The sequence below is a fragment of the Garra rufa genome, chromosome 9 (genome assembly GCF_049309525.1).
Source record: "Garra rufa chromosome 9, GarRuf1.0, whole genome shotgun sequence".
In the NCBI taxonomy this organism is placed as follows: Eukaryota; Metazoa; Chordata; class Actinopteri; order Cypriniformes; family Cyprinidae; genus Garra; species Garra rufa.
Genome location: NC_133369.1, coordinates 14,664,307 through 14,683,873, shown reverse-complemented (window position 1 = coordinate 14,683,873; position 19,567 = coordinate 14,664,307). Strand labels below are relative to the sequence as shown.

At 34.6% G+C, this 19,567-nt stretch overlaps 1 protein-coding gene across 1 annotated transcript in view; it reads right to left on the bottom strand.

Annotated features, from left to right (window-relative positions):
* Positions 1 to 2,412, bottom strand: part of eif3ea (eukaryotic translation initiation factor 3, subunit E, a) — a 64,009-nt gene extending 61,597 nt beyond the window's left edge. The window contains exons 1-3 of the mRNA XM_073846801.1: positions 2,305 to 2,412; positions 1,424 to 1,541; positions 1,197 to 1,314 (exon numbers count right to left, since the gene is read on the bottom strand). Coding sequence (XP_073702902.1) covers positions 1,197 to 1,314; positions 1,424 to 1,541; positions 2,305 to 2,394 — 326 coding nt within the window. The 5' untranslated portion in view covers positions 2,395 to 2,412. The remainder of the gene's footprint in view (positions 1 to 1,196; positions 1,315 to 1,423; positions 1,542 to 2,304) is intronic.
* Between the last annotated feature and the right edge of the window lie 17,155 nt (positions 2,413 to 19,567).

Here is a 19,567-nt window from a genome sequence, read left to right as displayed (position 1 = left end):
TAATACACCACATAATAAAACCTAAAACATCTAGATTAGCTGGCGGCTAGAAATGAGGAACATCCATCAGAGAAAAGCAAGCACTGGATGAGGACTGAGTTTAACCAAAATATTTTAATTATGGCAAAGTCAGCATCAGACAAAAAAAAAGAAAAAAAAAAAAGAAAAAAGTAGCCTCTGTGAAACTCACCACAGGACGCTCGAGCATTCAGCTCTTCAGAAATTTGCAGAACGAAACCATACACTCATCCACATGGCAATTTCAATCAAACACAAACCGATTGTGATTACAAATGCCCGCTGATGTTCTGCCATCCACTTAATTAAATGGCACTTAAACCCGACCTTCCAGAAAAAGAGCCACAAATGTTCTGTTTGGAGTATCGTCTAGCATCGAGCAGGGCTCCATCCCACATCCCTGAGGACTGTCTTGTCTAAACTGTGCAATTGAACACTGTTCAACTTGCATTAGATGAACAAGAAAATAAGTTAAGTACCATCTCAGCTGTTGCTTGGAATAGAAAATGACTAAAGTACTGTCATAACATTTAAAAGATTCTCCACAGTCTTCCAGTAAAAACCACAAACAAGTAAAGGTCTACACAATGTACTATAAAGTACAGAAAGGTCACTTTTAATTTCAAGTCAACCACAATACACCCTAAACCGTGTACTAAATACCTCATCGGTAGATGATCCAAAGTAACAGACTTTGGGGCATCTGTTTGGTCAAACACATCTGGATATATAAATGAGCCACAAAAGAGCATTGCTTGACTCTGCAAATTTGGAGGTTTATGGATTCCATTTGTGTTATTGGCACTTGCACTAACATGTCTTTGGCTGTACCACAATGGCATATGCACAAAAAAAAAAATTTAAAAACAGTTCTAAGAGCTGAAATTCAAAAACAATAGAACATTTTAAAAATGTAACGTAATAAATTATGACTGTCAAGTAATGCTTTTGCTTTGATTACAATTAATAAAATCAAAAATTCAAAATTCAATTTCTCAAAACATCCGATGAAACTAAACACGCATGTTAAACAGTCTTACAAACAGTCTATGCATATTGATATTTAGATACACAGTTGCAGCACTAAAACATTTTATTAAACACAATGAAAAGACAAAGTAAGTGACAGGTGACTGAAGAGGTTAGACTGTTAGTATGTGTATAATTTCAACATTTACCTTGTTGACTGCATCTGCCTCATGGTCTCTGGGTCCTCAAACACCTTCACAATGGGCTCCGTCTCAGATTGCAGTTGTTTCAGTTGAGCCACAACTTCAGTCCTCTTTTCTCTGAGAGCTGTAAATGTACAGATGACACGTTTTTGAGATGAATCTCAAAGTCAATTCTCATTCATCCCAGTAAGCATCTTTCATCACAGAAGAGCAATAGAAGTTAATCTACTCACAGTTGGGTATTTCTTTGTCAGGAAATAAATTCCTGTATACATCCATTGCAAAGTCCACCATGTTGGTGTCACTGAGGAGATCCAGCTTTCCATGGAGGAGCTCGTTGTCGTTGTAGATCTAGTGATGGAAACATCATTAGTACATACATGAAGATATAAGAACGCAAAAGTATATTATCCAATTTCTATAACATCTTTTTCTGACTAATGCAAAAAATTGTACTTATATATATATATACACACTTTTCTTGACATTTCTTACTGTACTGTAACTTTTGCTGGAAAATACACACACACACACACACATTGGTGTTTCAACAATTTATACTGGTTTTTCGAAGTCTTTTTGGTAATTTCAACAAAAGCTCATGTCTTTGCCAGATATAATCAGTTATATACTTTGGTGAAAACTCAAAACAATGAAGCCAACACCACAAAACCAACCGTTCCGCATCCATTTAAGTAAAAATGTCAAAGATTAACGTTAATGTTAACAACGCAGCACTAGCTTGAAAAAGACAAGGTAAGACAAAGTGACAGCTCAGCTGTCCTAAGCTAAGCTCTCACTAGCTGCTTGCAATGCTGTTTAGTTAGCTTACTAGGTTTTAAGATAGAATACAGCAAATAACTACTAGAAGTGTTAGTTATACTTTGAATTTGACCGTCTGTTATTCATGTCGAAGTTTGTTGGCTGTTATTGCTTTTTTACCGACTAAAATCATGAGTTATGTGAGTTCCACACTACCGGACGTGCCGGTGTTCGGTGCGGCAACGCTATTGTGGCTACAGTAACGCGCGCACGTGGTACTAGCTTTGCCGCCTTCAACATACAAACAGTGCTACAGCACGCTTTCAAATACGAATGTAAGTTACACATGTACCTCTTTTACTGAGAGGAATTCCAGCAGTGGGAAAACCAGATGCCTGTCCAAAAAGTGGGCAATTTTGGTAGTGAGATCGTATTCCGCCATGTTGACAACGGAAGAGGACGCGCTTCAAAACCGGAAAAACTTTATTTAGAATAGCGCGTTCACACACAGTGCAGCGCGCCATGGGCTGTATGTGCAGGTGTGAAAGCGTCACACAGTATGAAAGGGAATGTACTGCTTTACATTAATGATGTTTGCTCTATAAAGATGTTTACTATAATAGAATATTATACAATGAACTAACAAAACAGACTCAATATTTTAAATGACAAAGTTTAGAATAAGTGCTAATAGAATTAAATAAAGTTTGGAAAAATTAAAACAATTAGGTTTAATAATTTAAAACATACTCTATTATAAAATAGAAAAAGTTTTTTAAAATAGAATACAGTTTTATTAATAAAACCAAATTACTCTTTGCTAATAAAGTATGATAGAATTAAGATAACAAAAGATAACTAATAATTGTAAAATAGAACATAAAACAGTAATAATATTTACTTTACTCATTTATTTTTACTACTCTGTGCTAATAGAATATAATAAAGATAACAAAACAGAACACAGTAATATAGAACTATTGTAAAATCAAACAGAATTTAACAGAAAAGAATACATTTTAAAAATAAAATATATATTTTTTATTTTTATGTACTCAAAAAATGTGCTAATTTATTTTCCTACTCTGTGCTAATGGAATATAATAGAATAAATATAACAAATAAAACAGAATAGAACCGTTTACACAATATAATTTACTCAATAATGTGCACTTCTAAGAATAAAGTTAAATCAATAAAATAAAGTTGAACACATTTGAAAATAAATAGCCTACTCTATTGTAAAATAGAACAGATTAGTACAGAAAAGAATATTATAATAATTTTAAAAATAAAATAGAATATGATTAATAACATTTACTTAAAATAATTTATTGTAGAATTTAATAAAAAAATAACAAATGAAAGAGAATACAATAGTTGGCATAAATATAATGTACTCAATAATCTTCACTTCTTAAAATAAAGTTACATAAATAGAATAAAATTAAGTTGAAAGCATTTGAAAATAATTAGGTGTCCATTGTAAAATAGAACAGAAAATAATACATTTAAAAATTAAATATTAATTTATTAATAAACTTTACTTCACTCATTGATTTTCCTACTCAATGCTAATAAAATATAATAAAGATAACAAATAAAACAGAATACAATATTTACATAATAAAATTTACTCAATAATCTGCACTTTTAAGAATAAAGTTAAATAGATAGAATAAAATTAAGTTGAACGCATTTTTAAAAAAATAGGTGTCATAATTACTCTATTGTAAAATAGAACAGAAAATAATAAATTTTAAAAATAAAATATTATTTTATTAATAAACTTTACATTGCTCATTTATTATCCTACTCCATGCTAATAAAATATAATAAAGATAACAAATAAAACAGAATACAATATTTACATAATAAAATTTACTTAATAATCTGCACTTTTAAGAATAAAGTTAAATAAATAGAATAAAATTAAGTTGAACACATTTAAAAAAAATTAGGTGTCATAATTACTCTATTGTAAAATAGAACAGAAAATAATACATTTTAAAAATAAAATATTATTTTATTAATAAACTTTACTTTACTCATTTATTGTCCTACTCCATGCTAATAAAATATAATAAAGATAACAACTAAAACAGAATACAAAATTTACATAATAAAAATTACTTAATAATCTGCACTTCTAAAAATAAAGTTAGATCAATTTGAATATAATTTGGTTTGATAATTAATTGTAAAATGGGACAGAACAGAAAATTTATTCAGAATATAAAACTAAAATTGAATTTTAATAATAAAATTGACTTCATTTATTTCCCTATGCTTACAATAGTTGACATAATAAAATTTCCTCAATAATCTACACTTCTACGAATAAAGTTAAATAAATAGAATAAAATTAAGCAAAACTCATTTGAAAATAATTAGGTGTCATAACTACTATTATTAATTAATTTTTTTTTTTAATTTATTAAAATTTTAATAAATACAATATAATAAAGTTGAATACATTTGAAAAGAATTATGTGCAATAATAATAATATATATTTTTATTAATAAAATTTATTTGACTACTCTCCAGTAGAATTCAACATATAGCTGAATAGTAATAATAAAATAGTAAAAATACTCATTCTTGTACTCACAAAAAATAGAATATGAAGTTTACTAAACTGTACTCTACATATGGTGCATCTCAATAAATTAGAATGTCATGGAAAAGTTCATTTATTTCAGTAATTCAACTTAAATTGTAAAACTTGTGTATTAAATAAATTCAATGCACACAGACTGAAGTAGTTTCTTTTAATTGTGATGATTTGGCTCACATTTAACAAAAACCCACCAATTCACTCTCAACCAATTAGAATACTTCATAAGACCAATAAAAAAAAACATTTTAGTGAATTGTTGGCCTTCTGGAAAGTATGTTCATTTACTGTATATGTACTCAATACTTGGTAGGGGCTGCTTTTGCTTTAATTACTTACTCAATTCGGCGTGGGAGTCTGTGGCACTGCTAAGGTGGTATGGAAGCCCAGGTTTGTTTGACAGTGGCCTTCAGGTCTGGTGAGTTTGCTGGCCAGTCAAGCACACCAACACCACAGTCATTTAACCAACTTTTGGTGCTTTTGGCAGTGTGGGCAGGTGCCAAATCCTCCTGGAAAATGAAATCACCATCTTTGAAAAGCTGGTCAGCAGAAGGAAGCACGAAGTGCTCTAAAATTTCATAGTAAACGGGTGCAGTGACTTTGGTTTTCAAAAAACACAGCGGACCAACACTAGTAGATGACATTGCACCCCAAATCATCACAGACTGTGGAAACTTAACACTGGACTTCAAGCAGCTTGGGCTATGATCTTCTCCACCCTTCCTCCAGACTCTAGCACCTTGGTTTCCAAATGAAATACAAAACTTGCTCTCATCTGAAAAGAGGACTTTGGACCACTGGGCAACAGTCCATTTCTTCTTTCATTAGCCCAGGTAAGACGCCTCTGACAATGTCTGTGGTTCAGAAGTGACTTAACAAGAGCAATACGACAACTGTAGCCAAATTCCTTGACACGTCTGTGTGTGGTGGCTCTTGATGCCTTGACACCCGGCCTCAGTCCATTCCTTGTGAAGTTCACCCAAATTCTTGAATCAATTTTGCTTGACAAGCCTCTCAAGGCAGCGGTTCTCTCGGTTGGTTGTGCATCTTTTTCTTCCACACTTTTTCCTTCCACTCAACTTTCTGTTAACATGCTTGGATACAGCACTCTGTGAACAGCCAGCTTCTTTGGAAATGAATGTTTGTGGCTTACCCTCCTTGTGAAGGGTGTCAATGATTTGTCTTCTAGACAACTGTCAGATCAGCAGTCTTCCCCATGATTGTGTAGCCTAGTGAACCAAACTGAGAGACCATTATGAAGGCTCAGGAAACCTTTGCAGGTCTTTTGAGTTGATTAGCTGATTGGCATGTCACCATATTCTAATTTGTTGAGATAGTGAATTGGTGGATTTTTGTTAAATGTGAGCCAAAATCATCACAATTAAAAGAACCAAAGACTTACTACTTCAGTCTGTGTGCACTGAATTTATTTAATACACGAGTTTCACAACTTGAGTTGAATTACTGAAATAAATGAACTTTTCCACTACATTCTAATTTATTGAGATTCACCTGTAGAATAGAATAGAATAGAATAGAATAGAATAGAATAGGACAATCTTTCCTAAGTGTATAATACTCTGACATTTATTTGTAGTTAAATATGAGCTATGCTTATAAACCTTTCAAGACTCTGTAATTTGACTGCAAAATTGATACAATGAAACATTATATTTATAAAGAAGTCATGTTTTGCCAAGTAAACTTGCTGAATTTTGAAAACCCTGCTAAAATATTAGGCATCTTCCAGAACCCACTGAAATTCCTCCAGGAGACAAGTGTCAGCGAGAGTTCACCGGGCCCAGGGAAAGTGACCTCTCTCTGGAACACAAAACTACCTTCACTTCAAGATCAAAACAAAAGGAAAGTCCAACAAGAGAAAAAGCTCACTCAATGACATTACTGTCAAAATAATCACGCAATATGGGCCTACCTCAACTGAGAAATTGAAGACAGGAGCAGAAGAGCATCCAGCGGTTTTTACTCCTCACTTCAGCAGCTGTCTCAAAAAGATGCCCATGTGTTGGCCATACATACACTGCAAAGAAGAGCCAATATCAGCTCCTAAATGGCCCATCTCTAATAGGTTCCACCAGCACCGTGTTTACTTGACAACCACACGGTACTGTCCTGGATCCCAAAACAATTTCCCTCTTGTAACATCCAACCTTGCGTTTCTCCTGACTGTAGAATGAGTCACAAATGTAAAGCTGTCACTTTGGCCAACTCTGTTTAACCGTTCACCCCAGGCATACTTAAAGTCTGGAAGGAAAACAACGTAAGTATAGTTAAAGACGTCTTTGTTCGAGCCTTCATATGTTTGAAAAAGTTATAGTTAAACATTTTTGTTGTATTTTAATACTTTTGAATAGCATAACAACGTGTTGGTTTTGAGGTTAAAAGGTTGACATGATTTCTAACGTCTCTCTTTGAAACATGGAAAAATCACATTGAAATGTGCACGCTTGCTTTAGCTATGAGCCAATTTTCACAGTCTTTATGTGTGCATGAGGTTTTCTCAGCAAGCCAATCATCTATTTTTTTTTTATATTGAGTATTTTTTGTCACACCCACCATACATTTCCAGAGTTCATGAGAAACTGCTTTTGTCCAAACAATTCAACATCAATGATGTGTTTCTTGCATGCAAGCGTATGTGCTGTGACAACCTTAGGTTCCCCCCCAAAAGAAAAGCAAGGAGCTCATTTATTTAATACTCTTATTTTACCATTTTCAATGATAAAATGTATTTTCCCTCTATCAACAATTTGGCACATCAAGCCTATAGCTGGCACTCAGGCTTGGGAAACATCCATGAAAATTCTTGTGAAATTATTATCCATGGCTTAACATAAGGAAATTACCGGCTATTACTAAGTGGTTTGGTTTAACTGTGCAAATAGGCACCATGTCGGGGATTGTAAATGCTTCGGCACTTAAGGTAGAATTATTTTTTCCTCACTGTCTCTATTTATAAAGTACACGTGTTCCATTGTCTATTTTGTGAATCAAGGTGAAATTTCTTTGGAGATTTTGCAATTAAAATTTCTAAATAGTGCAGTGTGGTATTTCATTAGATATTTCAGAGAGAGCAACCAATATGCTGAAATCAGCAAACAAAATCAACTGTTTTTTTTTTTTGCTTGTAAACTTGATAAGGCAATGGCTTCCAGAAAGAGTCCAATGCTGGCAAAGACCGTTGGAAAAGGAAGGAGCAATAGGTTAAACACCGCAATAGAATACTAATTGACATTAAGACTACTTTTGAAAAATTAATTCTGAGGCCAAATTGCTCTGGTTTCTCCTGTTTCAACCAGCCAATCATTTTAATGAAGGAGGCCCTGGAGCACAGCATTGGAAAATCCACGTTTACCCGCTCCACCAAACAAGAGCGAGGCTAGAGGAGTCAGAGACAACGTGCGTGATGAAAATTCACTTTTTGGTTCTCTCGCACGTCCGCTTACACTTGATTCAAGCTAAATTCATAAAACAAAACTTTTATATTAGCATGAGTGCATATTGCTTTGAAGCAACCCATTTGTGACACATGAGGAAATGAAGAAATAATAGTTCCTGAAGATTGACACTTCAGCTAATGCTCCAGAACATATGAAACCGTTGCTTATTAATATTTGCGGTTGCGGACCTTGACAAAAAACCACCAGTGACTAACACAAGCCACCAAAACACCTTTGAAGAGCAGGCAACAGATTTCAAGTCAAGGTGACGCTGGTGACCCATAATTTACGCAAGCAGACACAAAAAAAGTTCTCTTGGCGTTGGTACCTCCTTAACAGGTCATTTCAACACAAATAGAGCCATTTATAAAGAGGAACTGTTTTACAGTGAATCATAGCAAATTGTGGCTTTGTTAATGCACAGGAAACTGTGAGCGCTAAGGTGATTAAATCGCTGATGTTCCTCAGAGGGAAACGTACCCACTGCTCCGGAAAAATCGAGACCTTTCTGTATTCGCAATTGGATGAAGTTAGTAAACCCAAATCCCACTGGATCTTTAAAGTCAGTTTCTTAAAAGGAGGCCTAAATCTTACCTAAATTTTTATAACCTTATTTGACTGACGAAGTGTTGAATGAGCTCATGGTTGAAGGTCTACATTTGCCTGCAAATCAAATTGATGTAAAAATGGACTCAATTAATATTTTGCAACAGCATCTCCCTTGATGTTTTTGGACATACAGTGTTTATGTAGATGGAAATGGATGGTTTAAATGTCTGTGGTAGACAGTAAAATGTTTGCAGGAAAAGTTCTGATTGCCCCAGATGTTGTTGCTTCTTTTTTACAGCTCTTCTGTCTGGAAACTACACTATGCAGATGCTCCACAACACGTCGGAGTGAATACTGCACGCCCACGCTCCATCTCCACCCATCCCAACTGAGAAAAGTGGTGGGTATGACCACAAAAATAATAACTCGCACAATTAAGTATTCCACTCCGAGTGCACACGCATAAACGTACATCTTTATTCCTTTCACTATCATAAACCTCAAACCTCAAAATTAAAAAACAGCACCTTACATAAAACTTGTAAGTAAAAGACACTTCTGCATTTTGTTTTAAATCCATCACACTTTACCATTGCGCATAAAGGCTTATAGTTTTACATGATCATGTATGGCCATGTATGAAAGCTCTGATATTGTGTTCAACCGTGTGAACAGGGTTGTATACTATGTGACCCTGGACCACAAAAACAGTCAAGCTTTTCAATGATGTATGTTTTTTTAGGATAGGCCAACATTTGGCCAAGATACAACTATTTGAAAATCTGGAATCTGAGAGTGCAAAAAAACTATTGAGAAAATATTGAGAAAATCGCCTTTAAATTTGTCCAAATTAAGTACTTAGCAATGCATATTACTAATCAGAAATTACGTTTTGATATATTTACGGTAGGACATTTACAAAGTATCTTCATGAAACACAATCTTTACTTAACATCTTATGTTTTTGGCATAAAAGAAAAATCTATCATTTTGAATCATACAATGTATTTTTGGCTATTGTTACAAATATACCCGTGCTACTTAAGACTGGATTTGTGGTCTAGGGTCACATATTACTAAACAAACAACTTCACAATAAATAAAGAAAGAAAGCACTGAATATTACATTATATCACATCAAAATAAATAAATAAACAAAACATAACATTGTGTTATATGCATTACGTTACTTTTGTGTTACTTTTTAAATCTGGGCAGGGCTTGCTTGTTTGTTTTTAATATAAAAAGTTTTTTTTAGCAAATGTAAAAGCCCTTAAATTTCACACCAAAAAGTGAAATGAAAAAGCCTCAGGCTGAAGGAAAAGTACATTCATGTTTGTACAGTAAAACTGTAGGAAAAGGAAGCATAAAATGTTGATCATCGAAGGTCAACAGCAAAGACATTGGTTATTAAACTGGAATTAAATACATAGAGGATATTTTCGTTATTTAACAAAGTTATTGTGTGTCATATTCTGAGTTTGCATTTCTCTGTTTTTTGTTTTTTAATTTTAAGAAATACTGAATTTTTGGGGGGCAAAAAGTAACTGACATTACTTATTTGAAAAAATCACTGATATTATAAAGAAAGAAAGAAAGAAAGAAAACCTTCGAACACTGCATTATACTTTTTCAAAAGTAATAAATAAAAAGAAACATAATAGATAGGTAGATAGATAGATAGATAGGAGCATTTTACCACTTAACAATAAATATATAAATACAACTACATCAATTTACATTAATTTGTGTATATATATGAATGAGTGTAATAAAAGAAGTTCATGAAAGAAAAAAGGTGATATGTAGGCCACATAGAGGAAGCGATATAAATAGCCTACGGAACAGCCTGGCATCGTACCCACTTCATGTGTATCATGGGGCCCTGTAAGCACCTCATTAACTGCAGGGAACTATTGTTAAGTGCAGTGTTGAGGAGACCCCCTGTTGTTACTTATCTGACTCCATCAGGGGTGGAAGATTGGAGGGTGGTCCCCAGAACAGCCACGTCTGGCCAGTTTCTCCGCACCTTTGTGTGGGCTGCTGCTTCCAGGCGCTCTCCAGTCTACCCTACCTGGGAGAGACGACGAAGGCAGTCTTAATGAGGAGCCATGGCCAACACTGTGAATAAGAGGAAAAATATGCCAGGGACATAGTGCAGTTTGATTGGATGCTTGTAAAAGAAAAAAATCCACTGTAAACATGCCATTTTAGTTTCTCTTAATTGTCTGATGATGACTAAGGAATATCCCATTGCTCTACTTTAAAGGGAAAGTTTATGGAAAAATTAAAATTCTGTCATTAATTACTTAGCCACATGTTGTTCCAAACTCGTAAGACCTTCATTCATGTTCAGGAACACAAATTAAGATGTTTTTGATGAAATCTGAGAGCTTTCTGACCCTGCAAAGACAGCAGGTAATAAGGACATAAGGATTCAACTGTAATGTTATAATGCTACATAAAATATGTTTTGTGTGCATGGAAAACAAACAAATAAAATTACTTTATTCAACAATATCTTCTTCATCTACCTTTCTAGGACTTGTCTTTCTGGGTTGCATTTCTGTAAGGGTCAGAAAGGTCTCAGATTTCATCAAAAAAATATCTTAATTTGTGTTTCTAAAATGAAGTTCTTATGGGTTTGGAACGACATGAGGGTGAGTAATTATGACAGAATTTTCATTTTTGTGTGAACTATCCCTTTAAATACACTCCAAACTGACGCTCACTAGATGCAAATTGTATGTGTTATATTTATTAAAGTAAGAATTTATAGCGATAATAATTCTGACTGTGAATATGTGTCATTAATTGCACAGTGTCATAAAATAACCACCTCGTTTCAAATCAGACATAACCGGAAACGCTCGAATTCGTGATGTTTGGTGAATCTATTTGGCTGACTCAAAAGAACCGGTTCATACGAGTCATTTGTTCGCGATTCACTGTACGTGTTTGTTGCTTTATTACGCCTCATATCGCATATAAACGCAGGCCTACACAAAGTTTGCGACTATACTGTAAGTAATTATTGCATTTGCGACTATTTTAGTCCGGAGAGCCAGCTGCGGGCTGAGATGTCAGTGGGAAAGTGAAGTCATTTCATATGAGAAGCAAGGTATTGATTAAAAACATGGAGTTGAATGTTGAATAGCTTTAGTATCGTCATTCTTTTCAATCAAGTTTAAATCGTTCCTTGAATTGCACTAAATTAGCATGTTAGGGAATACTGACAGCCTCATTTTCAACTAAACGTGTCTCACTGCAGTTCATGACGTTCAATGAAAAAAAAAAATGATATAATGAAACAGGATGATATACATAACAACACATAGCCAAACTTTCCGTGAACAACCATTCCCCACTGATAGCTGCCTTATTAAGTAAAAGACACTGCCAGACAAATCATCCAGCTGCTTTTCATTGCAATATCAAATGAATCCAAATCAATTGCCTCTACAGATGAATGCCTCAATGCATGATACCTCAAAGTCAAACCTCTGCATAGGGCCTCAGTACCAGTGATATGAATTCAAATGATTTTCCCCCTTGCTTTTTAGATATGCATCACCGCGCTCGCTGGACGTGTTTAGCGATAAATTACCATCCCAGACCCCTTATCCCGTGCCCGATGCTGACTTCAGTACTGTCGTGTTTGATGCCAGTGGACTTGGGTTATCTGAGGAGCCAAGGGGGTGAGCAAACAATGCAAACTCACACAGAACCTCCCATTGCACCGAGCGCAGTGAGACAACATCTGCAACACACATGTAAGCCAGAACACAACTGCTTGCTCTGAGAATTCAAGTCAAGACTACATTTTAAACGTTTTAATGATTTAATGGAAAAGCGGAGCGTCCAATAATGTTTTTCTGGACGTGCAAATGCATCTGAGTACTTGTGTGAAACTGTGATTGAAAGAAACCTTTACTCATAAAAAAAAGTTAAAAAAAAAAAAAAAGTAATGAAATGCATTTTAAAATAAAGATTTTATTATTCTTGTTTAATATATATAAGTTTAATCACATTTACTATTAACTAATTATACAATTAAATTGCATTTCTGCTATTATTAAACTGCCAGCCATGATTATTTTATCCTTTGAACAAAATGTCCAATAATGTTTGTTTATGTTAATGATCTTAACATCATTTTATTAAGATCATAAGTTATAAAGAGTGCTATTTTCATCCCATTTACTTATGCAATGTGATATATTTAAGGCCAAGGTGAAACAGTTTGCTAAAACAGTGGCAAAAAAAATAAGCACCCATTTATTTATTTTTTATGGAAATTATTTTATTCAGCAAGCATGCATTAAAGGAGTAGTTCACTTTTAGAACAACAATTTACAGATAATTTACTCACCCCCCTGTCATCCAAGATATTTATGTCTTTTTTTCTTCAGTCGTCAAGAAATTATATTTTTTTTAGATAAACATATCTGGAAATTTCTCCATATAATGGACTTAAATGGTGCCCCGATTTTTGAATCTTCAAAATGCCGTTTAAATGCAGTTTAAATGCAGCTTCAAATGGCTGTAAACAATCCCAGCCGACGAAGAAGGGTCTTGTCTACCGAAACGTTCGGTAATTTAATTTTCTTAGAAAAATATATTTTTACATACCTTTTAAGCACTGAAACTCGTCCAGCACTAGGGCTTGTAGTGCGCGTTCCCGACTTTACGCACTGCGTCCACCGTGCTCTGCAAAGCAGCGAATGCTTGAAGCAGTCCCATCACCTTACTCGCCGATTGTTTGTAACAGTGGAACAGATGTGGTCCAGTCGTGACAGCACTGAGATTCCTGCTCCGCTGGAAATGGCTGCCATTTTCCACACTTGCACCATCATCTCGTCTCGTTTGAACGCAGTCTGCCCGAGGCTTGTGTCGCCGCCGCGGCTGTCGCAGTTTTCTCTCTCTGACAGAGTTCATCGTCAGAGAGAGAACTCCATCTCATGTGCTCCTCCAGCTTCAAAGTCGTCCGACATCGTTGTACTTTATGTTGTACCTTGTTGCTAAACAGTATTTGATTGCGTTGCACTTCTCTCTTCTCAAGTTCTCTTTGTAAACACTGGGTCTGTAGTTTCGCATACGTCACACGTAAAGTCGGGAACGCGCACTACAAGCCCTAGTGCTAGACGAGTTTCAGTGCTTAAAAGGTATATAAAAATATATTTTTCTAAGAAAATGACCGAACGTTTCGGTAGACAAGACCCTTCTTCGTCGGCTGGGATTGTTTACAGCCATTTGAAGCTGCATTTGAACTGCATTTAAACGGCATTTTGAAGATTCAAAAATCGGGGCACCATTTAAGTCCATTATATGGAGAAATTTCCAGAAATGTTTATCTCAAAAAACATAATTTCTTGACGACTGAAGAAAAAAGACATAAACATCTTGGAAGACAAGGGGGTGAGTAAATTATCTGTAAATTGTTGTTCTGAAAATGAACTACTCCTTTAAGTTAGTCTGAGCCTCAGGCGTCACGCCCACGAAACGTTGGCTAAACGTCTGATGCATATGGTACACTTAACTGGAAACACTTCAGGAATGTCGAAGTCGTGATCTGATTAGTTGAATTTGATCGGATATCCGGGAGACGCGAATGTCGCGTTTATTTTCGGTCCACCGGGAAACAAAGCGCAGACTGATTTACTCTGCGTTTTGCTAAAAGGTGCTTATGCAGACGCCATTGTTGTTATACATATTTGCGAAGTTCGCGAACAAATTACTGACTTACTGCTTGTTCTCCCTCTTCTTTGTAATCTTTCAATGCTAGTTATTTCAGTGACTGATTTGTTGCATGCCAGTCTGTTGTTGTGGGGGCATTTCCACGCACAGAAACGTGACGCTGAACGAAACGAACTGTGATTGGTTGTTTGACATGTCGATCAAACGGTCTTATGGGCGGGCCTTGGCCAATGAAAGCTGCCATGAATTCCAGACCTTCAGCCGTCAGTCTGAAGGTCTGGCTACGCGAGACTAGCATTAAGTTGACCAAAAGTGATAGGAAAGATTTATTCCACCAAAATATTAAGCAGTACAGCTGTTATTATCAATATTGACAATATTAAGAAATATTTCATAAGCACCAAATCAGCATATTTGAAAGATTTCTTAAAGGACAAGTTCACTTCCAGAACAAAAATTTACAGATAATTTACTCACCCCCTTGTCATCCAAGATTTTTTTCTTTTTTCAGATGTACAGAAATTATGTTTTTTGAGAAAACATTTCAGGATTTCTCTCCATATAGTGGACTTCTATGGTGCCCACGAGTTTGAACTTCTAAAATGCAGCTTCAAAGGGCTCTAAACAATCCCAGCCGAGGAAGAAGGCTCTTATCTAGCGAAATGATTAGTTATTTAAAAAAAAAAAGAAAAAAAAAAGGACAATTTATATACATTTTAACCTCAAATGCTTGTCTTGTTTAGCTCCGGGTGAACTGTGTGTTCTGTTTCCAAACCGTTACGGAATGTCGAAAAACTCCCGACCCAGTGTTTACAAAGTGAACATGCAAAGAAGATAAAACAGTGAGTTAGGACAATTTTTTTTTTTTTTTCTAGAAAATAACTAATCGTTTCAGTAAATAAGAGCCTTCCTCCTCAGCTGGGATTGTTTAGAGCCCATTGAAGCTGCATTTAAACTGCATTTTTGAAATTCAAACTCAGGGGTGAGTAAATTATCTTTAATTTTTTGTTCTGGAAGTGAACTTCTCCTTAAAGTAAGTAAAGTTTAAAAAGTGTTTCAAAGAAGAGAAAATGTTCATGACACTCAAGAATGGAGCTTTGCCATCACAGTAATACATTGCATTTTAAAACATTAAAATAGCAGCTTAAATTGTAATATTTCACATTGTTACTGAAATAAATGGAGCCTTGGTGAGCAAACATAAAAAAAAAACATTGTACCAACTCCAAACCAAAAACCCTAACCCCAAAACCAAAATACTCTTCATGTATTTATGTATAAAACTTGTAATGAGCAAAAACCGATAGCTAGTGTATTGACTAATCTATATTAAACAAGTTGAGCAATGAAACCTTGCTATGTGCTGTGTGAAAAACCTGTGATAAAAAAAAAAACCGTTGGTTAGGTTTAACCATAACACTGAGAAAAATAAGATGAATTTGGTCACAAACCTAAATGGTCCTGTCTGGGTAAATAACAAGGATGAGGCAAATATGAAGTAACTAAAAATGAAATGGCAGTAACTTTGCATTTTTACAATGCACCAAAACCTCAAATGATTGCTGACCCCCTGAGGACGTAGACGTCTTCAGTTGCAACAATAGCAGAGAAGGGCCAGACCACCGCTACTTTGGATGCTGCAAGTTTGGGAAGACCTATTTCTGTGGAGAATCAAGCAGTGGTCTTGTGAAATCATTGTGCTTCGGCTGCTTTTCACCGCCAGAGTAAAGTTGAGGAAATTACAGACGTGCTATAAAAACAAGCTGTATTTCCAGCGGTTTCTCGTAATTGTGCTTACTGTTTACAGAACTGGTGACAACAGTCATTCCTTTGTATTGGCGTTGCTACAGTAGGTGTCCTGTGTTGTTTCTGATGTGGCTGTGCTGTGCCAAGCTCTAGCAGACACATGGGAAGACTCTAAAACGTCTTTATAGAAGTTACGAACCGAGTCCAAGCAGTGACAGTGGCATGGGTGAGTTGTGGGTCATGCTCTATTGCCCCCACATATTGAGGGCAACTGAGGCGTGACCCATTCGCTCGCAGGAAGTGTTTTGCTAAAGAAATGAGTTCCAATTGAGGACGGCGAATAATGTGCAGCGTCGCGAGCTTGAAAAGTATTTCACAACAGGAAAAAGGTTTCCAGGCTGTCAGCTTAAATGAGGTGCTCTTTGGTTGTGGTTTTACAGCTTTAGAGCACATGTTGGAGTGTAGAGAGACAATGCAATAGCTTTTCAACAGGCCTTTGTTTTTTTCCAATCACATCTCCTTAAATGTGGCGCTAAGTTTTGGGGAGATATCACAAATCGTTTCTGCAACAAGCGCATTCATGTTAACATATGTCTAATTTGTCGCCAGTAATGTTAAATATTTTAAACCTTTTTTTCCAAGTACAAATAGATCAAATTGATTCTTCTGTTTACTTACTTCTACTGTCTTTTATTTTTTCTTTTATTTTATATGTGACCCTGGACCACAAAACCAGTCATAAGTAGCACGGGTATATTTGTACCAATAGCCAAAATTACATTGTATGGGTCAAAATAATCGATTTTTCTTTTATGCCAAAAATCATTAGGATATTATGGTCCATGAAAATATTAAAAAAATGTCCTACCTTAAATATATCAAAACTTAATTTTTAATTAGTAATATGCATTGCTAAGAATTTTAGTTGGACAACTTTAAAGGCGATTTTCTCAATATTTTTGCACCCTCAGATTCCAGATTTTCAAAGCTTTCAGATGATGTATAAATTTTATTTTCAGAAAATGGACTCTTATGACTGGTTTTGTGCTCCAGGGTCACATATATTTTTATTTTATTCCCATTCACCCTTGTCATGTTTTATGCATTAAGTGTTGAGGACTAAATTTAATGTTACAAAAGGTGTTTTTTAATCAATTTTTGTATTTCTGTTTACTTATTTTGAATTTCTTACAACATTTCTAACAACCTCTGACTTGACAAAAGTCAAATAAACAGTTATTATAATGATCATAATCAGCCTATTTTTTAATCAGATTTAATTATTTTCTATTTGCTTATTTTGAATTTCTAACATTTCTAAAAACTTCTGACTTATATATATATATATATATAATATAATTTATTTTTATTTATTTCTTGTCCCTTTCACCCTTGTCATGTTACATTTCTAACAACATTTTTAATAACTTCTGACCTTTCAAGTCAAATAAACAGTTATTATAATGATCAATATCAGCCTAAACTATATATAAATAATTTTTTTTGAAAATCAAATTGATTTTTTTTATTTACTTATTTTGAATTTCTAACAGCATTTCTAAAAACTTCTGACTTTTTATTTTATATATATATTTTTAATTTAATTTATTTTTTGTCTCTTTCACCCTTGTCATATTAAATTTCTAACAACATTTTTAACAACTTCTTGACTTTTCAAGTCAAATAAGCAGTTATTATAATATTCATTATCAGCCTAAAAATATATAAATGTAATTTTTATAAATATAAATAATATAACCATTTATATAAATAATATAACAAATATATATAATATATTTTAATATATTTTATAATATATTTTTTATATATATATATATAAAATTTATATACATAATATAACCACAAAAAAAGTTAAAAAAATATTAATATTATGTTTTATTTTATTTTTTATTTTTTTTTCTCCCATTCACCCTTGTTGTGTTTTGAGGACTGTGTGTGCCTTTTTAAAATTTTATGTCACAATTTAATTAACCTAGATAAAGCACATTTTATTAAACTGATGAAATCCATGTAAGTAAAGGCATTCAATTTGTATAGAACTTTTATTAAATTGATAACTTAAAACAATTTGGCAAGTTCGGTCAAGACATTTATACTGTATAAAGCTGTCATTCAGCTTACTGTTGCCTTCTACTTTTATATATTGTAAAAGGACAAATACTTATTTTTTAACGTCTAAATGAACTGTATTCAAGTTAAATATTTTTAAAATGACTGATTCAACCAGAATACACTGGGATACATCAATGAAAGTCATTGAGAGTCACATCAGGAAGAAATAACTCTTCAAGGTAACAACTGCCCATTTTCACTTTCACAGTGTAGTGTCATTTGAAACCCATTTTGAATTGAATTTAATGAGAAAGAATGACATCCATAAACTCAATCCAGCAGCATGTAATCCTGCGCATATGTTGACAGACATTCTACCATTTTAGACCAGGTTTTATGTCACAGGATCAGTCGAGAGTTGACTATTATTCTTGGCACTGGAGCAAGAGGTATGTGACACACTTGTTAGTGTCTTTGTATGTGTGTTGTGTGTGTGTGTGTGTGTGTGTGTGTGCTGGAGCCAATAAAGAAAGTGAGAAAGAAAATGTGCTACTTAATAATTGCAATTTGCCACAACGACCAGGTCTAGAGGTCAGAGGTGCCTTGGAAGAAGCTTCATTACAACAAAGCAGGCACACAGTTGAAGTATGATTTGTCTAAGATTGAAAGCGATCCTGTCAGACTGGGGTCGAGATTTGCTTTCAAAGCAAATACTGTTGTAAATGGCATCTGCCTTCATTTTCTGTAATTGGAAGATATTGCTTGAAAAGAAAAAAAAGACTGGAAAAGCGCAGCGGTTGTTTAAAGCCACAGAACACCTCACCCATTGCTCCAAAATGCGTCTTTAGAACTGCTTGTGTCAGAGATCAGTAGCCTTGACTACTTGTGTCAGAAATCAAAATAAAATGTCTGAACAGAGTATTTCAGTGAATGCCCTCTTTCTATGGAAGCAAGCATATGAGGGGAAACACAGGTCTACCTCATGTCACATGTGTGCTCCAAAGGCACGGAAAACTACGCACACAGTAGTTTAGCAGCACAATTTCGGTTTTCAAATAGCTGTTATTGATCTCTCCTTATGGTGACACTTCTGGCAAAAGCCGAACTCCAAAGTAAACACAAAGCACATGTTACCTTTTTCCTTACTTCCCGTAGAAACAATTGTAAATCAAGCTGATACCTATAAGGAGCGTGTAGGACCTGTGAACATGAGGTGTCTTTTACATGCACTGTCTGACACATAGGTCAGCAATGGGTGCTTAAAGTTGGCATGAAATGGATTTTCTTTCCATTATTGTTTTCTAAATATTATCGATCTTATTGTGAACCATAAATCCATACATATTTTTCTCTCCTTTATTGACCTTTATGAAATTAGGGTTAGGGGATCTTCACCACAACTGGAACTTCTGGTTAAATGACAAACTTCTCTCCGGTGATGCTGGACCAGGAGTCTATCTGCTGGCAGAAGATG